The sequence below is a fragment of the Eulemur rufifrons genome, chromosome 12, assembly GCF_041146395.1.
Source record: "Eulemur rufifrons isolate Redbay chromosome 12, OSU_ERuf_1, whole genome shotgun sequence".
In the NCBI taxonomy this organism is placed as follows: Eukaryota; Metazoa; Chordata; class Mammalia; order Primates; family Lemuridae; genus Eulemur; species Eulemur rufifrons.
Genome location: NC_090994.1, coordinates 8,925,760 through 8,947,282, shown reverse-complemented (window position 1 = coordinate 8,947,282; position 21,523 = coordinate 8,925,760). Strand labels below are relative to the sequence as shown.

Genomic DNA, 21,523 nt, shown 5'->3' with positions numbered 1-21,523 from the left:
ACACACACACACAGATGCAACTGTTTCACTGCCTGGGAGCACTCTCTGCCTGCTCACGGCAACATACGCTTACACCACCCCTGTGAAGATTCCAGAAACATGAACATCCCTTCTGGAGAAGGGATTTACTCCCCAAGTACATCTAAACTGTTGGATTTTGGCTTTTTTCCAGCCTTCCTGAGCATTAGAAAGACACTCGGGTTTCATCGGGAGATTAGCTCAAGTTACAAGAGCAATGACTTTAACACATGAACTGTCATGTGAGTTGTATTTAACTCACGCTAGTTTTGAGCCCAGGGCCTCATGTGAAGCATATGTAACTCACACATCTCTTCACCTTGGGAGCCTCGTGAACTATCTTTCAAGTGGCACATAACTCACGCACAGAAAACAAAATAACAAATTTTTCATTAAATTAGAAAGAATTGTTTTGTTCTTGAAGTTTTTATTCTATTTTTGTAATAAAAAAAAACATTGTGGCCCCAAGGAAAAAATTTTGTTTTCTAGTGTGGTAATGTGTTAATATATATTTTTAAAATGCTTCATAGTTACTAAAACAAAAGTGCTTCATCATTACCAAAGCTTGCAGACTCACAGTTTCACCAGCCACAGTATTCCTTGGCAAAGGCAGGGCAGGTATGAACACACCTGTTTGCAACTTGCCTGTGGGCACAGAGCTCGTGGCGGGCAGAGGAGAAAGTAAAGCCCAGGGCTCCTGGTCTTTAATTCAACATTTTGCTTAGTGGAATCCCAACTCCACACAAGTTACGTTGCTTTGGGGACATCCAGGCTCCCCGAAGAAATTTAACTTAGAGCCAGACGGCTTAGAGAGGCAATCTGGATGGAGGTGCAGTGTAGAAATGTTGGGGAAAACTGAGAATTAGACCAGCACTCTTGGGGTTCTTCCCATAATGGGTGCTTGTATTAAAGGGCCCATTTCCTCTACCACAGGGGTTCAGTTGCCCTGGTGAGGAGAGCAGAGCCGTGCACATCTCAGGCCTTCTGCTGCACATGCTATATGCTGGACCAAAACAGCTTGAAAGGATTAATGTTATGAGCCCTGGGAGGAGCCAGCTGAGTCACTTCAAGCTCACAGCCTTCAGCCCTACTGCCTGGCTTTGAACAGGTTGATCCAAAGCCCAAGGGAATACCAAGAATGTTGTTGTGGGAAAAGCACATCTTGGGAAGTGGTTTGGGGTATAGAAATGGGATGTGGCCTATTCTGTCTCCCTAGTCCCTAAGGAGAGCCAAGTATGCCTGGGTGCTTGCATGGTCTTTAGCTTGTGGACCGTCCTGGGGGCTGCCAGAGCAGTGCCTTTCAAACTGTAATGTGCAGATCTTGTTAGAAGTGCAGATTTCAATCAAGTAGGTCTGGAGTGAGCCCTGAGATGCTGACGCTGCTGCTGGGTGGGCCAGACGGCACGTTGAGTAGCAAGGCAATAGCAGATGTTCCCACCACTGCTCAGATCGCCTTCCCTGAAGGCAAGCTGGGCATATTCCACTAGGAACCACAGGGGGGCACCCGAGCTTACCAGATTACTTGAAAACTGTTTAAACCTGGAGGCCTGAACCCCAGGCAATCCAGACACCCCCCCCACCCCAATCTCATCCCTTGTCAGGAGAAGCTGGAGAAGTTCTCCTCCTGTGGCCATAGTCTACAGAAGATACGATAGCAAGAGTGTACCAAGAGCAACACCCTTGAGTCCTTCAAGGCCCCTTCCACTTGCCCTAGCAGGATTTATGGGGACTCTGAAGTGGAAGCACTAACCCCAGTACCAGCTGCCTAGCCATGGGGGAGCCCTGTGAGCAGGAGCCCAAAGACACTGCTCCATGACACAGCAGAGGAGCAGAGCATTAGAGGTCCTTAGGATCCCCAGGCACCAATGATGGGTAGAGAAAGGATCCCGGTGGTTTATATAGAGGCACGGGTGGGGCTTGGGGGTGCCTCTTGGCTTCTCTTTGCTTTCATTGGAAAGAAAGGGGCACCGCAATCCCACCTCTGCCTCAATATAAGCCACCAGGACCCTTTCCTTGACAATGGTTTCTCTCAGCAAGAGTCACAGGAATCACAGACCAGAGACCACAGCTCCATGAACTTTGCAACTTTTGGTTACTATTCTTCTGCAGTGATTAGCAACAAAATCCTAACACAAAAGGGCTTGTGAGCTTATCTTTGGGAGGAACAAAGGAAGAAGCAGCAGAGGCTGTGTCTGACCCGTTGGGCAGGCTTCCGAATTAGGTAACCCCAAACGATGTACAGGTGAGAACACCTGCCCAAGAAGTAGCTCTGAACACACGACAGGGAAGTAGGCACAAGATGGGCAGGGAGCTGATGTGGGCCTCAGAAAGAGGAAGGACTGAGCAAAAAAGTGAGCAGAGATTCTGAAAGATCCCATCCCTGCCTCCCCGACTCTGAGGGGTTTCTGACTGTGGGGGGGAGGAGACAACACCAGTCTCTTGAGTTCCATTTGTATCCTCCCCTCCCCTTCTCCATTAAGTATATCACTTTTCTCAGTACTAAGAACAGAAAGAACCCAGTTCTGGAAACCCTCTGAGAGGAAGAGCCTATGACATAACATAACATAATGAACATGAATGAACACCGAGTGCCAGTCCATATATCCACAACAGAAAGGGTGTGTAATTGGCATCATTCGCATCACACGTTGTAGCCCCCAGTAAATATAAACTTCAAACTTAACATTGATATAACACTAACATGCCTTATGTTCTCATATGAGCCCCACACATGTCCTAGAATAAGACTAGAAGTTCATTCATTCAGGTGAGGGGACAACTTTCAATAGGGTGGTGAGAAAAGCCTCTGGGAAGAGGTGAGGACTGAACAGAGAAGTCAATGACAAGAGGAAACCAGCCATTTAAAGATCTGAGGGGAAAAGATTCCAGGCAGAAGTTACCACAAGTGCAAAGGCCCTGGGGCAGGAGCACCCTGGATACCAGGAATTGCAAGAAGGCAGGAATGACCAGTGCACTATGAGCAAGTGGAGGCAGGATAGAGATGAGGTCAGCTCATGTGACCTCTTCAGACACAGCAAATATTTGGATTCTCAGTGCAATGAGAGGCCACTTAAGGATTTTAAGTAGGGGTGTAAATCATCTGAATTATAATTTTAAAGGAATGCCCTGCAGATCTATAGGAAATGGATTATCTAGGAGCAAGACAGGAAGCAGGGAAACTAGTTCAGAATCTATTACGAGAGCACAGGAGAAATGTGATGGTGGATTAGACCAGGGTGTTAGCGGTGGAGATGAACAGAGTGGCCAGATTTGGATCTATATTAGATATAGATTCTACAGGACTTGCACGTGGATTGGATGTGGGGGACTGATAAGATATAAGGAGTAAAGATGACAACTGGGTGTTTATTTGGAGCGACAAGATGAATGGTGGTACCATTTACTGAGAAGGGGAAGACAAAGGAATAAACAAGTGTGGGGTAGAAGGGGCAGGGGAGACAGAGATTGGGGCCTGGCTCCCCAGGAAGCTGTTACCTCTACCCAGTCAAGTAGGGAATCCAAAGACTGCCATTGTGATTGTGACTCCAAGAATAAATATACCGCTGCACAATGCAAGCTCAGGAAGCCCCTGAACCCACTACTCTGCCTCTTTATACCCTCAGAGCTAATGGTTTGACACTGCAAGGTTATTGCAAAAAAAAACAACAAAAACAAAACCAGTCCAACTTATCAAGGGCCAGGCTGGTCAAAAGGAACAGTCAAAAGCTCTACCTCACTTCTGCCTCCTAAATCTCTGAGTCAATCTAATTAGCACAGCCTACCTTGCATACAGAACCCTAGCTCCAAAGAACTCTGGGTAATGTAGTTTTTAGGTGTCCTACCTCTGCAAATCAGGAAGACACATTAGGAGGATGGAAGTGGAAATGAACACTGAGTGCCCGTCCACTATATCCACAACAGAAAGGGTGTGGAAATTGCATCATTTGCATCACACGTTGTACCCCCCCCCACCGCCCCCCCAGTAAATACAAACTTCAAACAATCATTGCCGTCAGAATTCAGCCAAGATCTAGACTGGGGGCCTTGAATGGAAGCCAGAGAGGAGGAATCCAGTGGAAAACAGGAATTGGCATTATCTAATAAAGATAATTCCTAGTAGGAAAGACTGGAATTGGCCTCCGAATGCAGCAAGTGACCTCATGTGACCCAGAGGGATGGCCTTCCCACTCAGATTCAGCCCAGGGGTCCTAACCACCAGCACCACCACCTCTCCCAGCATCTGACCCCTCTCAGGAGACAGCCAAGAGGACTGGTTAAGATAACAATCTCCTTGGGAAGAAAGAACTGTGCCTTCCGTATATTTTGATCACCACCACTATTTGGCCGCTATTTCCATGAATGTTTTTCAAGAAGAAAAGGACATAAATGAAAACAAGGAGATCATTATTGGGGTTGCTGGTGAAACCCCAGATCAGAGAGCAATGGTCCTGGTCCGTTAAGCTAGGAAGACACAGACACAGATTCGGCCCCCGCTGAGAACAGGGCCCAGGAAAGTAAAGAATCCTGCAGACATCCTAGGTGGGTGGTTACTGGCGGTGGGCGCATAGCAGGACCTCTCCCGGGGCCGGTGTCACCATAGCGGCACGGCGGGGTGGGGGTGGGGAGGGGGTCCAGGGCCAAGTCAGGGGGAAGACACTCGGGAAGAGAGGAAGGCACAGGGTGCAGGGGTTCCGGGCGGGGACAGACCCCGGCCCATCCAGGAGCCCGCACCACGCAGACCTGCAGAAGGCAGCGCCAACTCCTACGCCAGCGCCGCCCGCCGGAGCGAGCGCGGCCCCTTTAAGAACCATGTAAACAAAGCTTTGTTCCCCCAGCTGCCCCTCCTCCGCGCTCCCCCGGCCCTCTCCTTCCTCCCACCCGGCGTCTCCGGGCCGCTGACGTTGCCCGCGCCTCTACGCCGTCCCAGCGGTGCTGCGCATTCTCCAACCGCGGCCCGGGCCGCCAGGACCTGCGCAGCCGAGCGGCGCTACGCCACGAGCGTAGCGCGACGGGCCCCCAGCGCGCAGGCGCAGCGGCGACGGCGGCGGCGGCGGCAGCGGCCCCGGCCGAGGTGCGCGCTGGGGGGGAGGGGGGGCCGGAGAGGAGCATGAATGGAGCAAAATGGCGGATCATGTGCAGGTGAGAGGAGCCGCGGGGGGGAGGGGGCGGCCACGGAGAGTGGGGAGTGGAGTCGGGGGCGCACGCGGCCCTCAGGGCGCGGGCCGGCTCGGGGCTCGCCAGGCCCGCGCCGCCACCACCCGGGGCTCCGGAGCCGCCGCCCGTCCCGGAGCTCTGGGGCCTTTCCCGCCTCCCGGGCCGGGGGCCTCCTCCATCCCCTCCCACCCGGTCCCACGCCTCGCGCGCGGGGCTTGAGGGGCAGCATTCGGCGCCCCGGCGCACTCAGCCCGCCTCGCTTTTCAGTCACTGTCTCCACGCTGGAGGGAGGCCTCCGCCAAGTCCTCAGTGACCCCCTCCTCCCGCCGGGGAAGGGACGGCGACCCCCTTGCCGACTCTGTCCTGAGGGCGACTCCCCCATCACGCCTGCCATCCCTCAGCAAATAACAAAAAGGAGACCTCACGCCGATAAACCTCGCTCTCCGGAGTCTTTCCCGCCGCCTTCCTCTCACGCCCCCGAATACGAGAGACCCCCCCTCCGGCCTCCTTCCCCCTCCCGCGGGTGCGCCCTTCGCTCCCGCCCTCCAAACCGCACAGCCCCAAGGGCCGAGCTCCCCAGTCCTCCAAAATGGGTGCTCAGGCCTCGGCCCGCCTCCCCTCGCGTCCCCCTATCCACAGTGAAGGAGTTGAGCGCCCACACCTCCTGTGAAACACGGGGTGGAGGGGGGTGTGTCTGAAATGAGAGACGCAGGGTTGGGTGCAGACGTTGCTCTGGAGGGTCTCGATCCAGCTCGAGGGCTGCCCCGGGCGTGTTTTGGGGGCCAGGCCACTTTTCCTCAAAGACACAGTACAGGCCCTAGAAGGGGGACAGCACATACCAAACCCCTCCGTAGCTGGAGGAGTGCAGGGTTATTTCTTGCAAACTAGATAAAGTTTTTCCTGTCTGTGCCTTAGATCTGATATTTTTATGACAGTTACTGACACACATCAGTTGTCGGGGACCTTCAGATTTTCTAGGTAACAACCGCACAGGTTATGTGTTGTGGGAAGTAAAGATTAGAGAGCAAGATGGGTTGCCTTTATTTTGCATACTATGTAGCATCATTCCTCAAGTAAAAAGAATGATCTCATTCCTAATATGTCTACAGGAAGCTGGAGTGGTGTGACTTCTACCCCTTTCTTTGATTGGGAGAGAAGGGATTAAATAAAAGACTCGATTTTTCAGGCCAGGGATCAGTAAGATAGATCTTTGGAGTGTGCAGGACAAGTTATCAGGACAGAACTATAGCAAGAAACATAACCACTATAGCAAGAAACGTAACCACAGATGGAAAACCTCAGGATTTGTGTTTTTAAAGCCAGTGTCTGAGCCTAATTCAGAAGTAGCAGTGCTTGATACAAGGTGATAATAGTGTAGCACATTGACTTTTATGATAGCCGTTTGTAAGTGTGAAAGATTTTATGTGATTTTTTAAAAATTCTCATATCTTAAAAGGGTAAGTAGGTAGGAATTACTCCTGTCACCTAAAGGAACAGAGCCAAAGCACAAGTCTGATAATGAGATTTGCTTAACGTAAGGCCAGGTGGACCAAAGTATTTGGAGTTTGGGCCTGGTGCTTTTATTTACCGGGGAAAAAGTGTCCATGAACATTCCAGAACATGCTTTGAATAGATAGCTTTTCTGAACGATGCTTTGGAATGCAGAGGAAGTCAGTACTTTTATGAATCTATGTTGTTCTATTTCCTGTAAAGAAATACCTCTCAATTGATCTCTCCCACAGTTTTGAAGCAAAAAGGTTGTCATTCCTAACTATTTGAAAGTCAAGATGCATCAAAGCAATCTTCATAGCATTTTTGTGCTCAAAAGAAGATGTAATTTTTAGTAAGGAGATGTTTTCCTCCTACCCACCCAAAAATAAATCTACCAAAGTAAGAATTTATTAACTTTTTAAAACAAAGGCAAGCATGTTGGATGATGTTTTATTTTTACTTTTTATTTACTTTTAAGAGCTGTAATGTTACTCTGAATTAGTGCTTAGTGGTCTTTATATCAACAGGATAAGTGCGTGAATTTTTTCTCTTTAGAGAGTGGAGCATATTGCTTTTCTTTGTTAGACGACTAAGTTTTAGTACTATCGGGTACTCAGAGACTTTAAGGTGGTACTTTATTGTGACAGGAAATCTTCCTATGAAAAAAAAATACACCCACCCCCAGGTAAAGTGAGTAAATAAATAAATGACAGGATTCATTAAAGACCAGTCTGAAGTGCGTTGAAGGGGGAATATTTTTCTCATGACATTCTTCAAACATGAAGTTTATAAAGGAGTATATTACACTTTCAAGACAGTGATTATTTGAGAGTTGCATATGTGCAACTAAATAGTTGAGTCATTATATCTAATGCTTTTCTGAACCACCAGGGTGAGCAGTTTTTTCATAATTGAGGCTAAGCAAGTGTCTCATGATTCTCAGGTTCTCTCGGGCTGAAGTCTTAGGCATCTGTCTTCTAAGGATATGTTTTATGGAGGATCCTAAGTGCCATAAAACTTTAGGAATGGAAAAATTATGATATTTTGGTTGTCTTTTAGCTCTGTTGATGCCATAAGTGTCTTTACAAGAGGAGCCTTAAACTACTCTTTGATGTGATAAGTTTCTTACTCTTCCTCTTAGATGACCGTATCTAAGTCCCACCCGGTGGGTAGAAAGGATTGCTGGGTGGGGGAATCAAACTTACTTGTATTTAATGATCTCCAGTTGCCCTTCCTTCCCTATATTTTAAATATGTAAAGTTAAAGGAAAATAGTGAGGAGTCAGTATCTTCCTTTGCTGGCTAGTAATTGCAAAAGAGATGAGGACAAACGCTAAGCAAACAGTGGTAATGAAAAAGATTAAGAATCTGATGTTAGCTGGTGTTAAGGAGCTTGAGAGGGAAAGGAAAGAATATAAAATAATTAATATATATTGAATATGCTATTTAATATATAGGTATATAATATATACAATAACATAAAGAATAATTCTGGAGTTTTGTTGGATTTGTTGTGTGGTTATGCTGGGTCTTACCCCAAATCTTAACTGCATTATGACTTTGTACTAACAGAGTACTATTTTCAAAGTAGTCATAGTTTGTTTTAAATTCCAGGCACAGTAATTAAATATTGACTGCCAATATAACTCTAAGGAGTTGTGAAGAATCATTACAACTGGCAGGTTGAAATTTAACAGGGTGCAAAATTTAGCCTGATTATAGCAAAAATGATGGTTGTCTTTTCAGCTTTTAAACATATGCAAGGAAATGATAGGGGCTATGGGTAGTCCATTTTGAGAAGGAAGTTCTATGCAACTTTTGAGAATTTTAAATGGAAATAAACAGTAACTTGTAACTTTTTTCTAGTTAAACTAGTACCAGAATGCTTAATGTGTGCAAGGCCCTTGCTGTGCTGGGCACTGCAGAGGATGCAGAATGAGAAAGACAACTGGAGCCAGACTGCTGAAGTGTCAAATTCTGGTGCTGTCTTTGGGCAGAGCTTCAGAAGCACAAACATAGATACAAGAGTGAATATATTGATTTCAAAACATTTGTGTTGGGTAATACTGGAATAGCTATATCCTCTCACCCACCCCTTTTGTGAATTGGTACAAATAATATGTCCGTATATTAAGAGACTATATTTACTCATTAACTCTGACTTCAATATATTTCCTCTCTGAGGGAAGCCTTGATGTATACATATGCAAGTGGTATCATTCAAAACCCAGTAAAACACAAAATACAGTACTGTGATGGAATAATCTCTAATTTAGATGGGAATAGTAGAAAGCATCATCAAGAAGATCGCCGTTCTGTATCTTACAGAGAAGTTAGCTTTCATTTGACCCAGAAATTGATGTTCATAATCACCAGCTGTATTTTCTTTTTTCTTAGTTAGCTTTTGAAAGAAATATTGTACCACGGCCTTCAGGGAGGGAAAGTTGCCAAGTTAGACCAATAAGCTTATCTCTCTTTGTAGGTACAACTGTTGAGGCTACTTTGCTTATTTCAATATGTGTCGGGAAGATAGTGTTTTGAAATTGCATCTTTTTTCCCAAACACCACACATTTGTTATCTCACAGATTTTCTCAGGGTCAGAAATCTGGGAGTGCCTGAACTAGATGGTTCTGGTTCAGGGTCTCTTATTCAAAATCAGGCTGTCACCTGGGGCTGCAGTCAGTCTCAAGGTTTGACTGAGGATGGAGAATCTTCTTTCAAGTTTTTGTGTGGTCCTCGGCAGGCCCTCTGTTGCTTGCAGGCCGGTGGACTGAGGGCCTCAGTTCCTTACTGGCTGTTTGTTGTCCAGAAGCTTCAGTTCTTACCACCTGGTCCTTTCCTAGTGCATCATTTTTAAGGACTTCTTTACATTCTATAATTATGTCTGCTCTGTATAAGTGATCCATCTTTGTTATTTTATTTCACAAACTTTTTCTTTAAGGGACGGTGATTCATGCCTATGATCCCAGTGCTTTGGGAGGCCAGGAGTTCAATGCCAGCCTAGGCAATATAGTGAGACCCCATTTCTACAAAAAAAAAAAAAAACAATATAAAAATTAGCCAGGCATGGTGACACACACTACTCAGGAGGCTGAAGTGGGAGGATCACTTAAGCCCAGGAGTTTGAGGCTACAGTGAGCTATGCCACCCACTCCAGCCTGGGTGACAGAGCAGGACCCTGTCTCTGCAAAACTAAACAAAATGTTCTTATTGAAATATTATATACCTGTAGACAGGTGCAAAAATCATAAGTGTTTAGCTTGATGAATTGTCACAAAATGAACACTCCTCTTTAGCTAGCCCCCAAGTCAAATCAATATTATCAGTACCCCAAAAGTCCCTCTGGTGCCCCCTCAACAACTACTTATGCCTCCCTGCTCCCCAGTAACTACTGTCCTGTCATTTTATTTTTAATTATGCTTTTAGAACTCAAGCTGAGTAACTTGAGAGTTTTAACTTCAAAGCTTGGGGGAGTAGTATAGAGCAGTGATTATACAGCTGGGGGGAGGGATATGTATTTATTTATTTATTGTAGAATATGATGGAAGCTGTGTTACTGCTCTTCAGCTGCGGTGGGGAGAGTGTATGTACCTACACAAAATTTTGCCAACAATTTCAAGCCTTTCATAAACTTTAAAACTAGAGGTTGAAGATATGTTCCTTTTTGGATGAAAATAGTCACAACAGTTTATTGAGAAACTGATTTACAAGTGTTTCTCTTCTGACCTATTTGGAAAGCTAGTTCGGGGCCACAGTATTTGTTTCTGAAGAGTTACATGCAAACTGAATTTTTAAATACTGAGTTAAATTCTTGAGGATGATTAATAGTGACCATCAAGCATGTACTAAGGTCCTATGTTTGTTGCTGTGCAGACACGTGGAAGGAAGTACCAGATGTAGTATCCGACTTTCAAGGGCCTTACGTTGAGTTGGAGAGAACATAAGAAGCCTGGGTTACTGAGTTGTGAATTTGTAATGAGACTGATTTTGTCAACATGTTCCTGACTGAGGGGTGCAGTTACTACCCCATTACCTTTTTCCCCTACTCCAGTGCATCTGAGGAATACATTCACTCGTACTTATAGTGACTTGGGAGCAGGGAATTCTCAATGGAATGAGGTTGGTACCAGGGAGTATATCAAAATCTTGGGGGAGGGAGGGGAATTGTAAAAAACTAGGTCCTAAATATTTCTGATGTTTGCATCCACAGCTCCTCACCCCTTCACACGTGTGTGCACACAGACACACAGGGACACGCACATACTCCCACTGCCATAAAATGAAAAGGATGTGTTTGAGAGAAGGCAGGAAACTTCATGCTAGCATTAATTGGACTTTTAGCTGCTTGCCACTCTACATGATCTTATTTAATCCTCAAACAACTTTACAAAATGGGTATTACAGAGATAATAGTGATGGAATTTTCCGTGAAATAAGTTGTTTAAAAGACCTGGTAACCCCGGAAGACTGGAGAACTAACTGTTGGAAGATTTAGATGATGTTTCTGTGGTGGTTATTATAAAACTTAGTAGAGTGAAACCTTCATTGGGCATGGGGAAAAGGGGAGGCCAACATTTATTGAGCATCTGCCAGGCACCTTGTTAAGCCTGTTATATGTATTATGCCATTTAATTGGGAAACTCATCTGGTCTCTAGCCTGGGTTAGATGATTTGCGAAGTCCCTTTTACTTTCAGCATTCTGGATGGGATTTTTAATTGTCATCCTTACCAGTCTCTCCCAAATGTACTACCATGTTCTCAGTTTGTATGTGCATACTTATAAAATTTCTAAATAGATTCATGCTCATACTAATATTTCCATTTTACTTGTCTTAGATATATCTTCCTATACTCCACCCCTGTAATGTCCAGAAGATTCCCAGAGTTTTTTTCTTTAGAATGTAGTAATATGTAGCACTTCTCACAAATTGAGCTCTGTTATCCTCTAGACAGTAAGTAAAGAGGGACCAGGTGGTGGATTACTCCTATAATCCCAGCTCTTTGGGAAGCTGAGGCAGGAGGATCGCTTGAGGCCAGGAGTTTAAGACCAGCCTGGGCAATATAGCGAGACCCCATCTCTACCAAAAAACAAACAAATAAATAAAGAGTTCTCTTAGTTGGACAATAAGCCATGAACATTTCTTATGGGGGAAAAAATTGACATTTTTAGTCGGAAATTGATGCTGGTAGACTGAGAAATGATTCTCACCTCAAAATCCTGGGTTTAAACCTCTTTTAGAAAAACATTAGATGAGAAACAATCAAATTGTTTGCCTATGAAAACAGTTTTCTTCTGAAAAACAAGTTTCCCCTGAAAACAGATTATTAAAATATCCTTTGTACTACTTCAGGAAGTTATAATCTTATAGCTGTGTTTGCCTTTTGACTTGTAAGTATATGAACTTGTGTTGGACACAAATGCTGATCACATTTATACTTTGTATGATAAGAAATTATGGTATTTGAACTGTGCAGTCTGAGAAAGAATTGAGAATTATACTAGACATTTGCCCTAAAATTTGAGTCAATTGTGTGATTAAAAGGGGTATGTTTAAGGCTAGAAAAGGGAAAAGATGGCTTTTCTTAGGATTTTTTTCCAATTCTATTTAGAATTGTTTGCAAGCATGTGTCATGAGTTTGGCAAAAATAATTTCTAAGCTTGGTTTTTTTAACCTCATTCACCTGAATCCTGATTTGTGTTGCTTTATTCCTCTCTTCCAAAAAGACATTGTCTAATAAGTCAGTCATGAAATTTAATTAGGCTCTAGGAACCTGTAACATATATTTTGCTCTGAAAAGAATCTGGGGAAGCCAGGTGGGTATTTCACAATTTTACATATTTTATACTCAGTTGAAAACAATTCATCCTATATATATATGCACACCTATATGTTATATATTTTAAAATTCATCCCTAATATATAATATATATTAAATATATATTGCCTGATATATAGCCACAACATATTTAGAATGTAATGTTTTGTGTTAGTAAGTAACATTTTTATGTTCAGCTTGTCCTTGACCCATCAAAGGAATCCCTATAAGGTCTTGTCAAAAACAAGTCAGACATACCTAAGAATTTCAAAGATTAGATAAATCTGATTGGAAAACGGGACCTTGTTTTCCTTACTCTTAATATTTTGAGCTGATAATGTTCCAGTACTGAATAACTTTCTTCAAACCTTCATAAAGCCAATATTAAATTATTTTTAGACAAATTGAACCCAAGCAACAGTGCACGTTTAAAATGTGGACAAACCAAATGCAGAGACACTCTCCTGTAGTCCCAGCTACTTGGGAGGCTGAGGCAGGAGAATTGCTTGAGCCCAATTTGAGTTCAGCCTGGGCAACATAGCAAGATCCCATCTCTAAAAGAAATTAAAATAATAAAATAAGGACATAATTTCAAAGGTATTACAAGTGAAAATTTGTTCTCATGTAAAGAATAATTTACTAATTCTTGGAATTCTACATTTTAGTCTAACTTAAAAGCCAGATTACAAATAAGGAGATTCAGAATGTTGCGAATAGGCAAGTTTTCAATTCACAGAATTCCTAAAACCTGTTCATCCAAACTCTTTACTTTGGGTTACGATTAATGTTCCCTGGAGGTTCCCAGGAGCACATTTCCCATCAACAGTAGTAGCATGAGACTTTAAAACTGATTTGTTACCTATCCCTCCCTTACCCATCACCTCAAATGTAAATAGCACTTGTAAAAGTGGATATTTGAATTGATAAAGATTGCTATTGGGTAAATCTGATGCCAGTGGAATCAAATCTTTTGTAAGTAAATTTTTTGTGATAATAAACCACATCCATTTAAAGTGTACAAATTGACAAATATATACACCCTACAACTCCTTCACCAGGATCAGAATACAGAACATTTCCTCCTAACTCTTTCCAGTCTATCTCTCCCTCAACCCTCAGCCCCAGGCAACCCTGATCTGCTTTCTGTCCTGATAAATTAGTTTGCATTTCCTGGAATTTGATATGTTGGACTTAACTGTGTACTCTTGTTTTCTGACTTCTTCTATTCAGTACAGTGATTTTGAGATTCCTTCAAGTTGTTGCACAGTATCAGTAGCTGGTTACTTTTTATTTCGGAGAAGTATTCCATTATGTGAATATCCCACATTTGATGTATCCATTCACCCCTTGGGAGGTATTTGGGTTGTTCCAAATTTTTAGTCATTGTGAATAAAGGGGCTGTGAATATTCATATATAAGTCTTTTTATGGATGCATGTTTTCATTTCTTTTAAATACCTAGGAGTAGAATGGCTGAGTCCTATAGTGTATGTGTTAATTTTTTAAAGAAACTGTCAGTCTTCCAAAGTCATTGGACCATTTGCCTATGAAAACAGTTTTCTTCTGAAAAACAAGTTTCCCCTGAAAACAGATTATTAAAATATCCTTTGTACTACTTTATTGTCCCACCAGCAGTGTTCCAGTTGCTCCACATCTTTACTAACATTTGGTATTGTCATTCTTTTGCCATTCTAGTGGGTTCTTGTTGTGTTTTTACTCGCATTTCATTCATGATTAACGGTGGTTACCATCTTTTCACGTGCTTACTTTACTGACCTTTCGTGTATCTCGGGTTTGCAAACCAGGCTGATGGTTTGGGTGGCCTCACAGCCTTTCTTTGTATGGGCTGCAAACTGAGAATAGTTTTTATATTTTAAATGGTTGAAAAAATCTGAAAGAGAATAATTTTCTGTGACACATGATAATTACATAAAATTCTGATTTCACTGTTTATAAATATTTGTTGGAACGCAGCCACATGCATTCATTTATGTATCCTCTATGGCTGCTTTTGTACTACAAGGGCAGAGTTATATAGTTTTGAGAGACTTTTCAGTCTAATGACCCTCAAAACATAATATTTTCTTTCTGAACCTTCACAGAAAAAGTTTGCAGGCTCCTGGTATATCTTTGTTGTTGATATGTCCTTTACATCTATTGCCTGACTTTTGTGGGGAGAGCTGCTGACCCAGTGTGCTTCTAACCCAAGCCCTGTTTGAACGGAGCCACATCAAACTCCAAAATTACTTTACATTTTGCTGGCTGTGGCATTCTGGGATCTCTACTGCACTGTCCAAAATGGTAACCACTGGCCACATGTTTCTGTTTAATTGTAATTTAGTTTAATTTAAAAGTAAGTTCTACAGTCCCTCAAGTAAAGATGTCTGGGGGAAAAAATTAAGTTCTTCAGTCACGCTAACCACATTACGAATGCTCAAGTAGCCACGTGGGTAGTGGCTACCATATTTATTGCACAATGTAGATATAAAATATTGCCGTTATCATGGAAATTTCTATTGGACAGTGCTACTCTAGGATAAGAAGCACTTGTCACTAAACCAAAGGGATTAGAAGCAAAAGTGGAGCGTAGGTTATAGAATTGCTTTCCTGGATGCCAATGAAAATAAGCTAGATCCTCATCCTCCCAGGCGTGTGTGAATACAAATGGATATACTAAATAATTTATTTAAGATTACTTGTGTTCACACTTTTAACCTATGATATGTTCTGTTCTCCTGGCCACCTGATGAGAGGAAACAGTTAACTCATAAAAGAAATTCAGAATTTTACTGATAGGAAGTAGTGTTTTAAGGAGAGAAATAGTTATATTCTTTCCCAAAGCACTTTGCAAAACCAAACCTTCTAAAATTCATATGTATTTGTAACCATTTTACAGATAAGGTGGAGAATATTTAGGAAGATATTAAGCCATGAAATAAATCATTTATTTGTGGTGCTAAGTACTGACATACTAGCAATCCTGGTTCCCTTCAGCTTCTAATTTTAAAATATTATTTACCCTAAAGTTTTCGTAATGATAGCATTAGCTTTGAAAATAATCCAGAAATATTCTGAATTAAACTGGCTAAAGATAGCCTATTTGACGATTGAATTTAAAGGATTTCCTTACTGAAAACCGTTTTCTGTGATTCTACTCTGAGGGACGGTCATACTGATTCTAAACAGTGAAGTGGAGGTCAATAAACGTTATTAACATAGTCATTATCTTCTTTGGCAAAAACAGTAATTATTATGGGTTATTTTGTTCTTAACATAGAGTTTTTTATAAGTTTTCGGTGATTGATAGCTCATATCAGTATCTTCCTGATCCATTCTAGAAATAAATGTTTTGCTGAGGTAGGAATCTAAATGCACCAGCTAACACTGAGAAAGTGGAGGAAATGTATGTAATGAATGGGTATTTTAGAAGCTTCCAGACAGATACATTTTAAAAAAACATCTGCCATTTCTGGTTTCAAGCATAGTTTTTGTCACATTCTCTAATTGACCTGATGTCTCTCATATACACCCAAAATGTATTACCTATTTGCCATTTAACAGAATGGTATTATTTAGAATAGTATTATCCGCCTGGTCATTTAGTGAGAAGAGAAGTGAAAAGTAAATATACATATCAGTAAACATTCCTTCATTCGACTGGTGTGACTGGTGTTTTTTGATCGCATGCTGTGTGCCATATTGTTAGGCAGTGGGAATATAAATGTGAATAAAGTACAGCATCTTTGTTCGAGGACCCTTAATAGCTGGAAATGTATACCAATTAGGGTTATAGAGTGATACCAGTAATGTGCAATGTGTGTGCATAGAACATAATGAGACACAAGTGTCAGTCCTCCCTAGGAGAGCCAGGCTTCTAAAGTGGTGGATGATTAAGCCAGATCTAAAAAGACCTGGTATTCTCCAGGTTGATGAGAACACAATAGGCAAAAAGAGTACCATAAGCAAAGCTATACCTGTTCACAGAACATTCTGGGAGAATGAAAGCAAATACGGCTTCTGTGTAGGAAATAGAAGCAATGAGAAATGAGATTGTAGTGGTAGGAAGGGACCAGAACACGAAGAGCCTATTATATTTTATCATAATAAGGAATTTGTACTATAGGTGTGTGGTTGAAGGTATTTAAGTAGAAGTGACAGGATAATTACTGTGGCAGTGGCATAGGAAATTGATGGGATGCGGCCAAAGTAGGAGATGAAGCATTAGTCTACGTTAGAAATAATTGGAGCTTGAACTAAGGTAATCGCCCCAAGGATAGAGAATGGGAAATTGATATTAAGGAGGTTACACTAGGGTAGCCCTTGGTTGACAGTTGAATGTGTAAAGTAAGAGGGCAGGCTCCCTCGTTTCTGGGCCTCTAAGTGGAGAGTGAAGAGGATATTGAGAAAAATAGGTCTTAAGTATACAATTTGAGGTACTTGTATACATTTGAGCAGAGATGTCTAGTAGGCAATTGTTTGTCTGTTATCAAGTTAAATTAGAACTCACATTTTCCTAGCAAAAACCCATTTCAGTAGCCACTTCAGATGCTGTAAATATGTAAAATGTTAGCTGCTCATAGTATGTACCTATCTTATAAATTTATAGCAACTGTAAGACTTGGGTGAAACTCCGGTATTTTATTCTACTTTGTTTATTGGAACAACCTCACATTCTGTCACCAGTGGTGAGAATAAAATGCTTTTGACAATCAGCAATGAAATTGGCATACATTTAGTTTATTGACATGCATTTTTAATGCAAAAAAGAAGAGATCATATTCTCAGGAGTTTGAATAAACCATACAGTGTTGACTGCTCAGACCACCAAAACCTCTTAGCGGTTTCTCCTAATTCTACTTCATTTGCCCTTGGTCTGTTTTGTCCCTCCATCCTGTTTAACTTTTGGAAAACTAGATTTGTTTTTCTTTATCTTCCATCAACTATTGCTTCAGGGATCTCCAGAAAAGACTTCTTTTTTTAAATCTTCTATTACAAGATTCTTCTAAATCTTGTATTTCGCAGCTTGCCTAGTCCTCCTTAATTGCTGGCTTGATGAATTCCTAGAAAGCTTTTTCCACAGATCATACAGTAGTGTAAACTTGAAAAGCAAATTGATATTTTACAAAACTGTTAGGGGAAAATGATTTAGCATTCCAGAGCATGAGAAAACCAGCAACATGTGGAGCATGTATGTCAAAACTTCTAAAGAAACGTTTACTTAGTCTTCTCGTTTACTTTTTTTTTTTCCAGAGGGTAAATACGGTCCTCTGAATTCTTTGCCTCTCCTAATCAAAGTTCAGGGTTCCAAGATTAAGTATTGTGATTGCTTTTATCTTTTTTCTCTTTAATGTTCTGTTTTGAATTTCGTATGCTTCTTTCTTGTTGAGTCTTCTAAAGGAGTACATACATACAGTGTTTGGGGTTTTCTCGTGGGAAAAGAGATAAGGAGAGCTGAGAAGCTTTCATCTGAATTTTTATGCCAGTGAAAACTCTCTGCCTTCTTCCTTTATGCCTATATTTCTTGTCTCCTCTTTCATTCTTCCTAACTTTTAAATGTTTATATCAATAGTTAGACTCTAAGTCAGTAGGCCAGAGGAGATGCTATGTCTTAACCCACTAGCAGCTAGTCTAATAACCATTAGGCTGTTCATAGTTTATACCTGTGATATACAGGTATAAAAAATACACAAAATGGGGATATTCGAGGAAAGTTGATAGTAATACATATTTAATATTCACATTGACCTCTGTTACAGAATTAAAGGTATGTTTCTGTAGGGCAAGAAAGTATTTATTGGCATGTGGTGTGCTGTAGTACTTTACTGCCAGGATTATAGGCATACGTCGCATTCTAAGGTTTTAGAAAATAATTGAAATTTCTTTCTCCTTTTGCTGGATTTTACAATGTTATTGTTCTTACTGTTGTTTAATATTTTATGTGCTACAGTTTGAAAATTCCTCTAATTTGAAGCTTCAGGGCTATATATACCATTAGTTTCCAGATCATATATACAAGTTTGATTAACATTGGAATATGACCCTGGCCCTTGTTTTTAAACAGAGACAGGGCTATTCTAATCATGTACAACAGTAGCTTCCTTCACGTATTGTATTATATTTTATTTATATGGGTGTTTTAAGAAAGCATTTTTAAGCCAGTTAACATTTCTCTGCCAAATCTACTGTTTTTGTTTACCCATAGCCGATTACTTGGAATGTTTCATTTGTGAATGCTATAATATTACTGTATGTCTATAGTATTCAGAATAATACTGGTAGCAGGTTAATGAAATGGCATTAGAATAACATAATCTTTAAGCTAGAAAAAATCTTATAGGGTGATTATACAATAAAAAGAATTCATATGCCCTTTTTTAGGAGGGTAACTAAGAGTGTATTATTTTTTTTTAGAGATAATGTATGAATTTTAACTTTTCTAACCATTAAAATTTTAATTTTATTATGTAGTTAGCATAAGGAAAGAAAAAGTACAAATAAACATGCTTGAGGAAGGTTTGGACAAGAAAATAGTTTTGTTTTTTTTTTTAATTGTATATTTAACTTTTATGAGGCAAACACCTGCTACGTACTGGAGGTAAAGCAGAGAACAAAATAGGCATGGTCCTTGCTTTCATAGTGCTTTCAGATATTTAACAGATTATACCAATAAATATATATTTACAAATTGTAATGAGTGCTGTGAAGGAAGAGATTGTAGTGAAATGTTTGAAGTGAGAGAACTGATTTCTTATTTTTACTTTTGGGTAGAAGTACTAAGGGAGGGAAGGGGACAGTGTACCATACAAAAAGAAATGACATGTTTAAAGGCCCTGAGGTGAGAAAGACCTCTCCTCTGCAGGAACGGGATGAAGACCATCCTGGCTGAAGCTCAGTGAGCCAAGGAGGAGATGAAACTAAAGAGATTAACAAGAACTAATGGATTGTTTTGCAGGCATACAAACCATGTTTTCACAGATGACTAAAATAAGGACATTTGCATTAATTAATAAGTGAAAACTGTGTGTTGAATAAGATACCCTTTTTTCCAAGACAATTTATCTCTAAGGACTATGCTAGTTATATATACTTTTAAAGTCGTGTTTTGCTATATATCATGTGTACCTGCATGTGTGTAATACACCTTGTTATGTTACATGTATATAACCCGGTAATTTTAATTCCAACTTGCTGGAACATTTATTCTAGTATTCATAGTAAACCAAACTGTTTAAGAATATTTAATGTTCTTTGGTTAAATAATACTATTCTGAATATTTTGCTATTTCTATGTAAAGACTTACGTTTTATCATACTTTCAACTTTACTGAAATTCATTTTTGATTAGAGAATCTAATTTTACTTTTTCCCACATGAATTTTCTCAACACTGTTCATTGTATATAGTCCATCAGCCTTTCTCTACTGATCTGTTTCACTATATCTATATATAGTGTATCACTATGTCACTGTAACAGGTTTCCCTATGTGTGTCAGTTTTTCAGTGCTCTGTTTGTTCCATTAGTCCATTTCTCTTTGCTTGTGCTTGTTTCATATGGTCTTAATTGCTATAACTTTATAAGTTTTGGTATTTGATAAGGCAAGTGCTCCCAACCTTGTTCTTCTTCAAAATGCTCTCCGTTATTCGTGGCCAATAATAGAATCAGCTTGTCAAGTTTATTGCATTAGATTTGAATTGCTAATATTTTATTTAGGAATTTTGTTTAACTGTTCATGAGTGAAAATTGGCCTATAATCTAGCTTCAGATTCAGATGAGGACCTTCCCCTTTTTTTCTTTTCTTTCTTTTCTTTTTTTCTTTTATTACTTTCTGGAACAGTTTTAATAAGAGCGGTATCAGTACTTAAATATATGGCAACATTCATCATAAAACTATCTAGCCCAATTTTTTTGGAGCTAGGGCAGTAGAACTCCTCAGGTTTTCTTTTCTCTCTTGAGTCATTTGCGGTAAGTTGTAATTTTCTAAAATTCTTTTTACTTTATCAAAGTTTTCTAATTAATTAACATAGTTACTATTAATATAATTGTTATTTCTTTAATCTCTGTACTATCCTTCTGGAATGAATTTCCTTCTGTCTCATATATGTGCATCTCAGCAAGGGTCTTAGAATGATAAACTCAGTCTCCTTTTATCTGAAACTGTTTTTATTTAGCTCTCACTTTTGAAAGATAGTGTATCCGGATGTAGAAATATGGAAAATACTGTCATTTTGTCTCGTGTATTGAAGAGCTTATTCCTTTATCTTCTGTCTTTTGTTGTCAGCAAGTCTGCTGTCACTGCTTGTTCTGTAGTAGAATGACTGCATGTCTTGATGGGACGGATAGTCTGGAACAGTCCCAATTTACTCCTTTTGCTTGGGAGTCTCATCTGGTTTAGCATTTGTCTCAGAGAAAAGTGTCCCAGTTTGGAAAATGCATTATGTGGTTATCCCACTTGAGATCTTCTCTCTTTATTTTACATGATACTACAAAGTGTCTGGGGTAGATTGATTTTTTTTTTAATTAATCCTATTTTTGGTATGTGTTACATTTACTAAAATTGAGAATTGGTGGTTTTCACCAGTTCTGGAGAATTCTCTGACTATTGCCTTTTCCATTCTCTATCCTCTGCTAGCAGCCATTTTAGACACACATTGGATCCTCTCACATGTCTCCTATATGTCTTAACCTCATATTTCATATCTTTATTTCTCTTTCCTGGATAATTTCCACAGGTTTTTTTTTTTGTTTTGTTTTGTTTTCTTTTCTTTTTTGGTATTCATTCTTCAACTGTGATTATTCAGCTTTTTAACCTATCCATTGGAGCTTTTGATTTCATTGGCTTATATTTTGCATTTTTTGGAGTTTAATCTTTATTCAAATCTGCCTGTTCTTTTTTCATAGTGCCTTGTTCTCTTAAGGTTTTGATTACCTCAACATTTGTCCTCATCTCTGTCATATTATCCAGTTTCTTGAAGTCTTAGGTTATGAGCTAAACCAGAATAGAGATTTATCGGTGGGAACCTTGTGTGGCCTGGATTGGAGGTAC

At 40.5% G+C, this 21,523-nt stretch overlaps 1 protein-coding gene across 3 annotated transcripts in view; it reads left to right on the top strand.

The window, feature by feature from the left end:
- Window positions 1–5,036: 5,036 nt before the first annotated feature.
- The window catches only part of XPO7 (exportin 7), a 77,804-nt gene continuing 61,317 nt past the window's right edge, over window positions 5,037–21,523 (top strand). For all 3 annotated transcript variants that reach the window (XM_069484874.1, XM_069484873.1, XM_069484872.1), the window contains exon 1: window positions 5,037–5,157. In XM_069484874.1, the coding sequence (XP_069340975.1) occupies window positions 5,140–5,157 (18 nt within the window). In that variant the 5' untranslated portion in view covers window positions 5,037–5,139. The remainder of the gene's footprint in view (window positions 5,158–21,523) is intronic.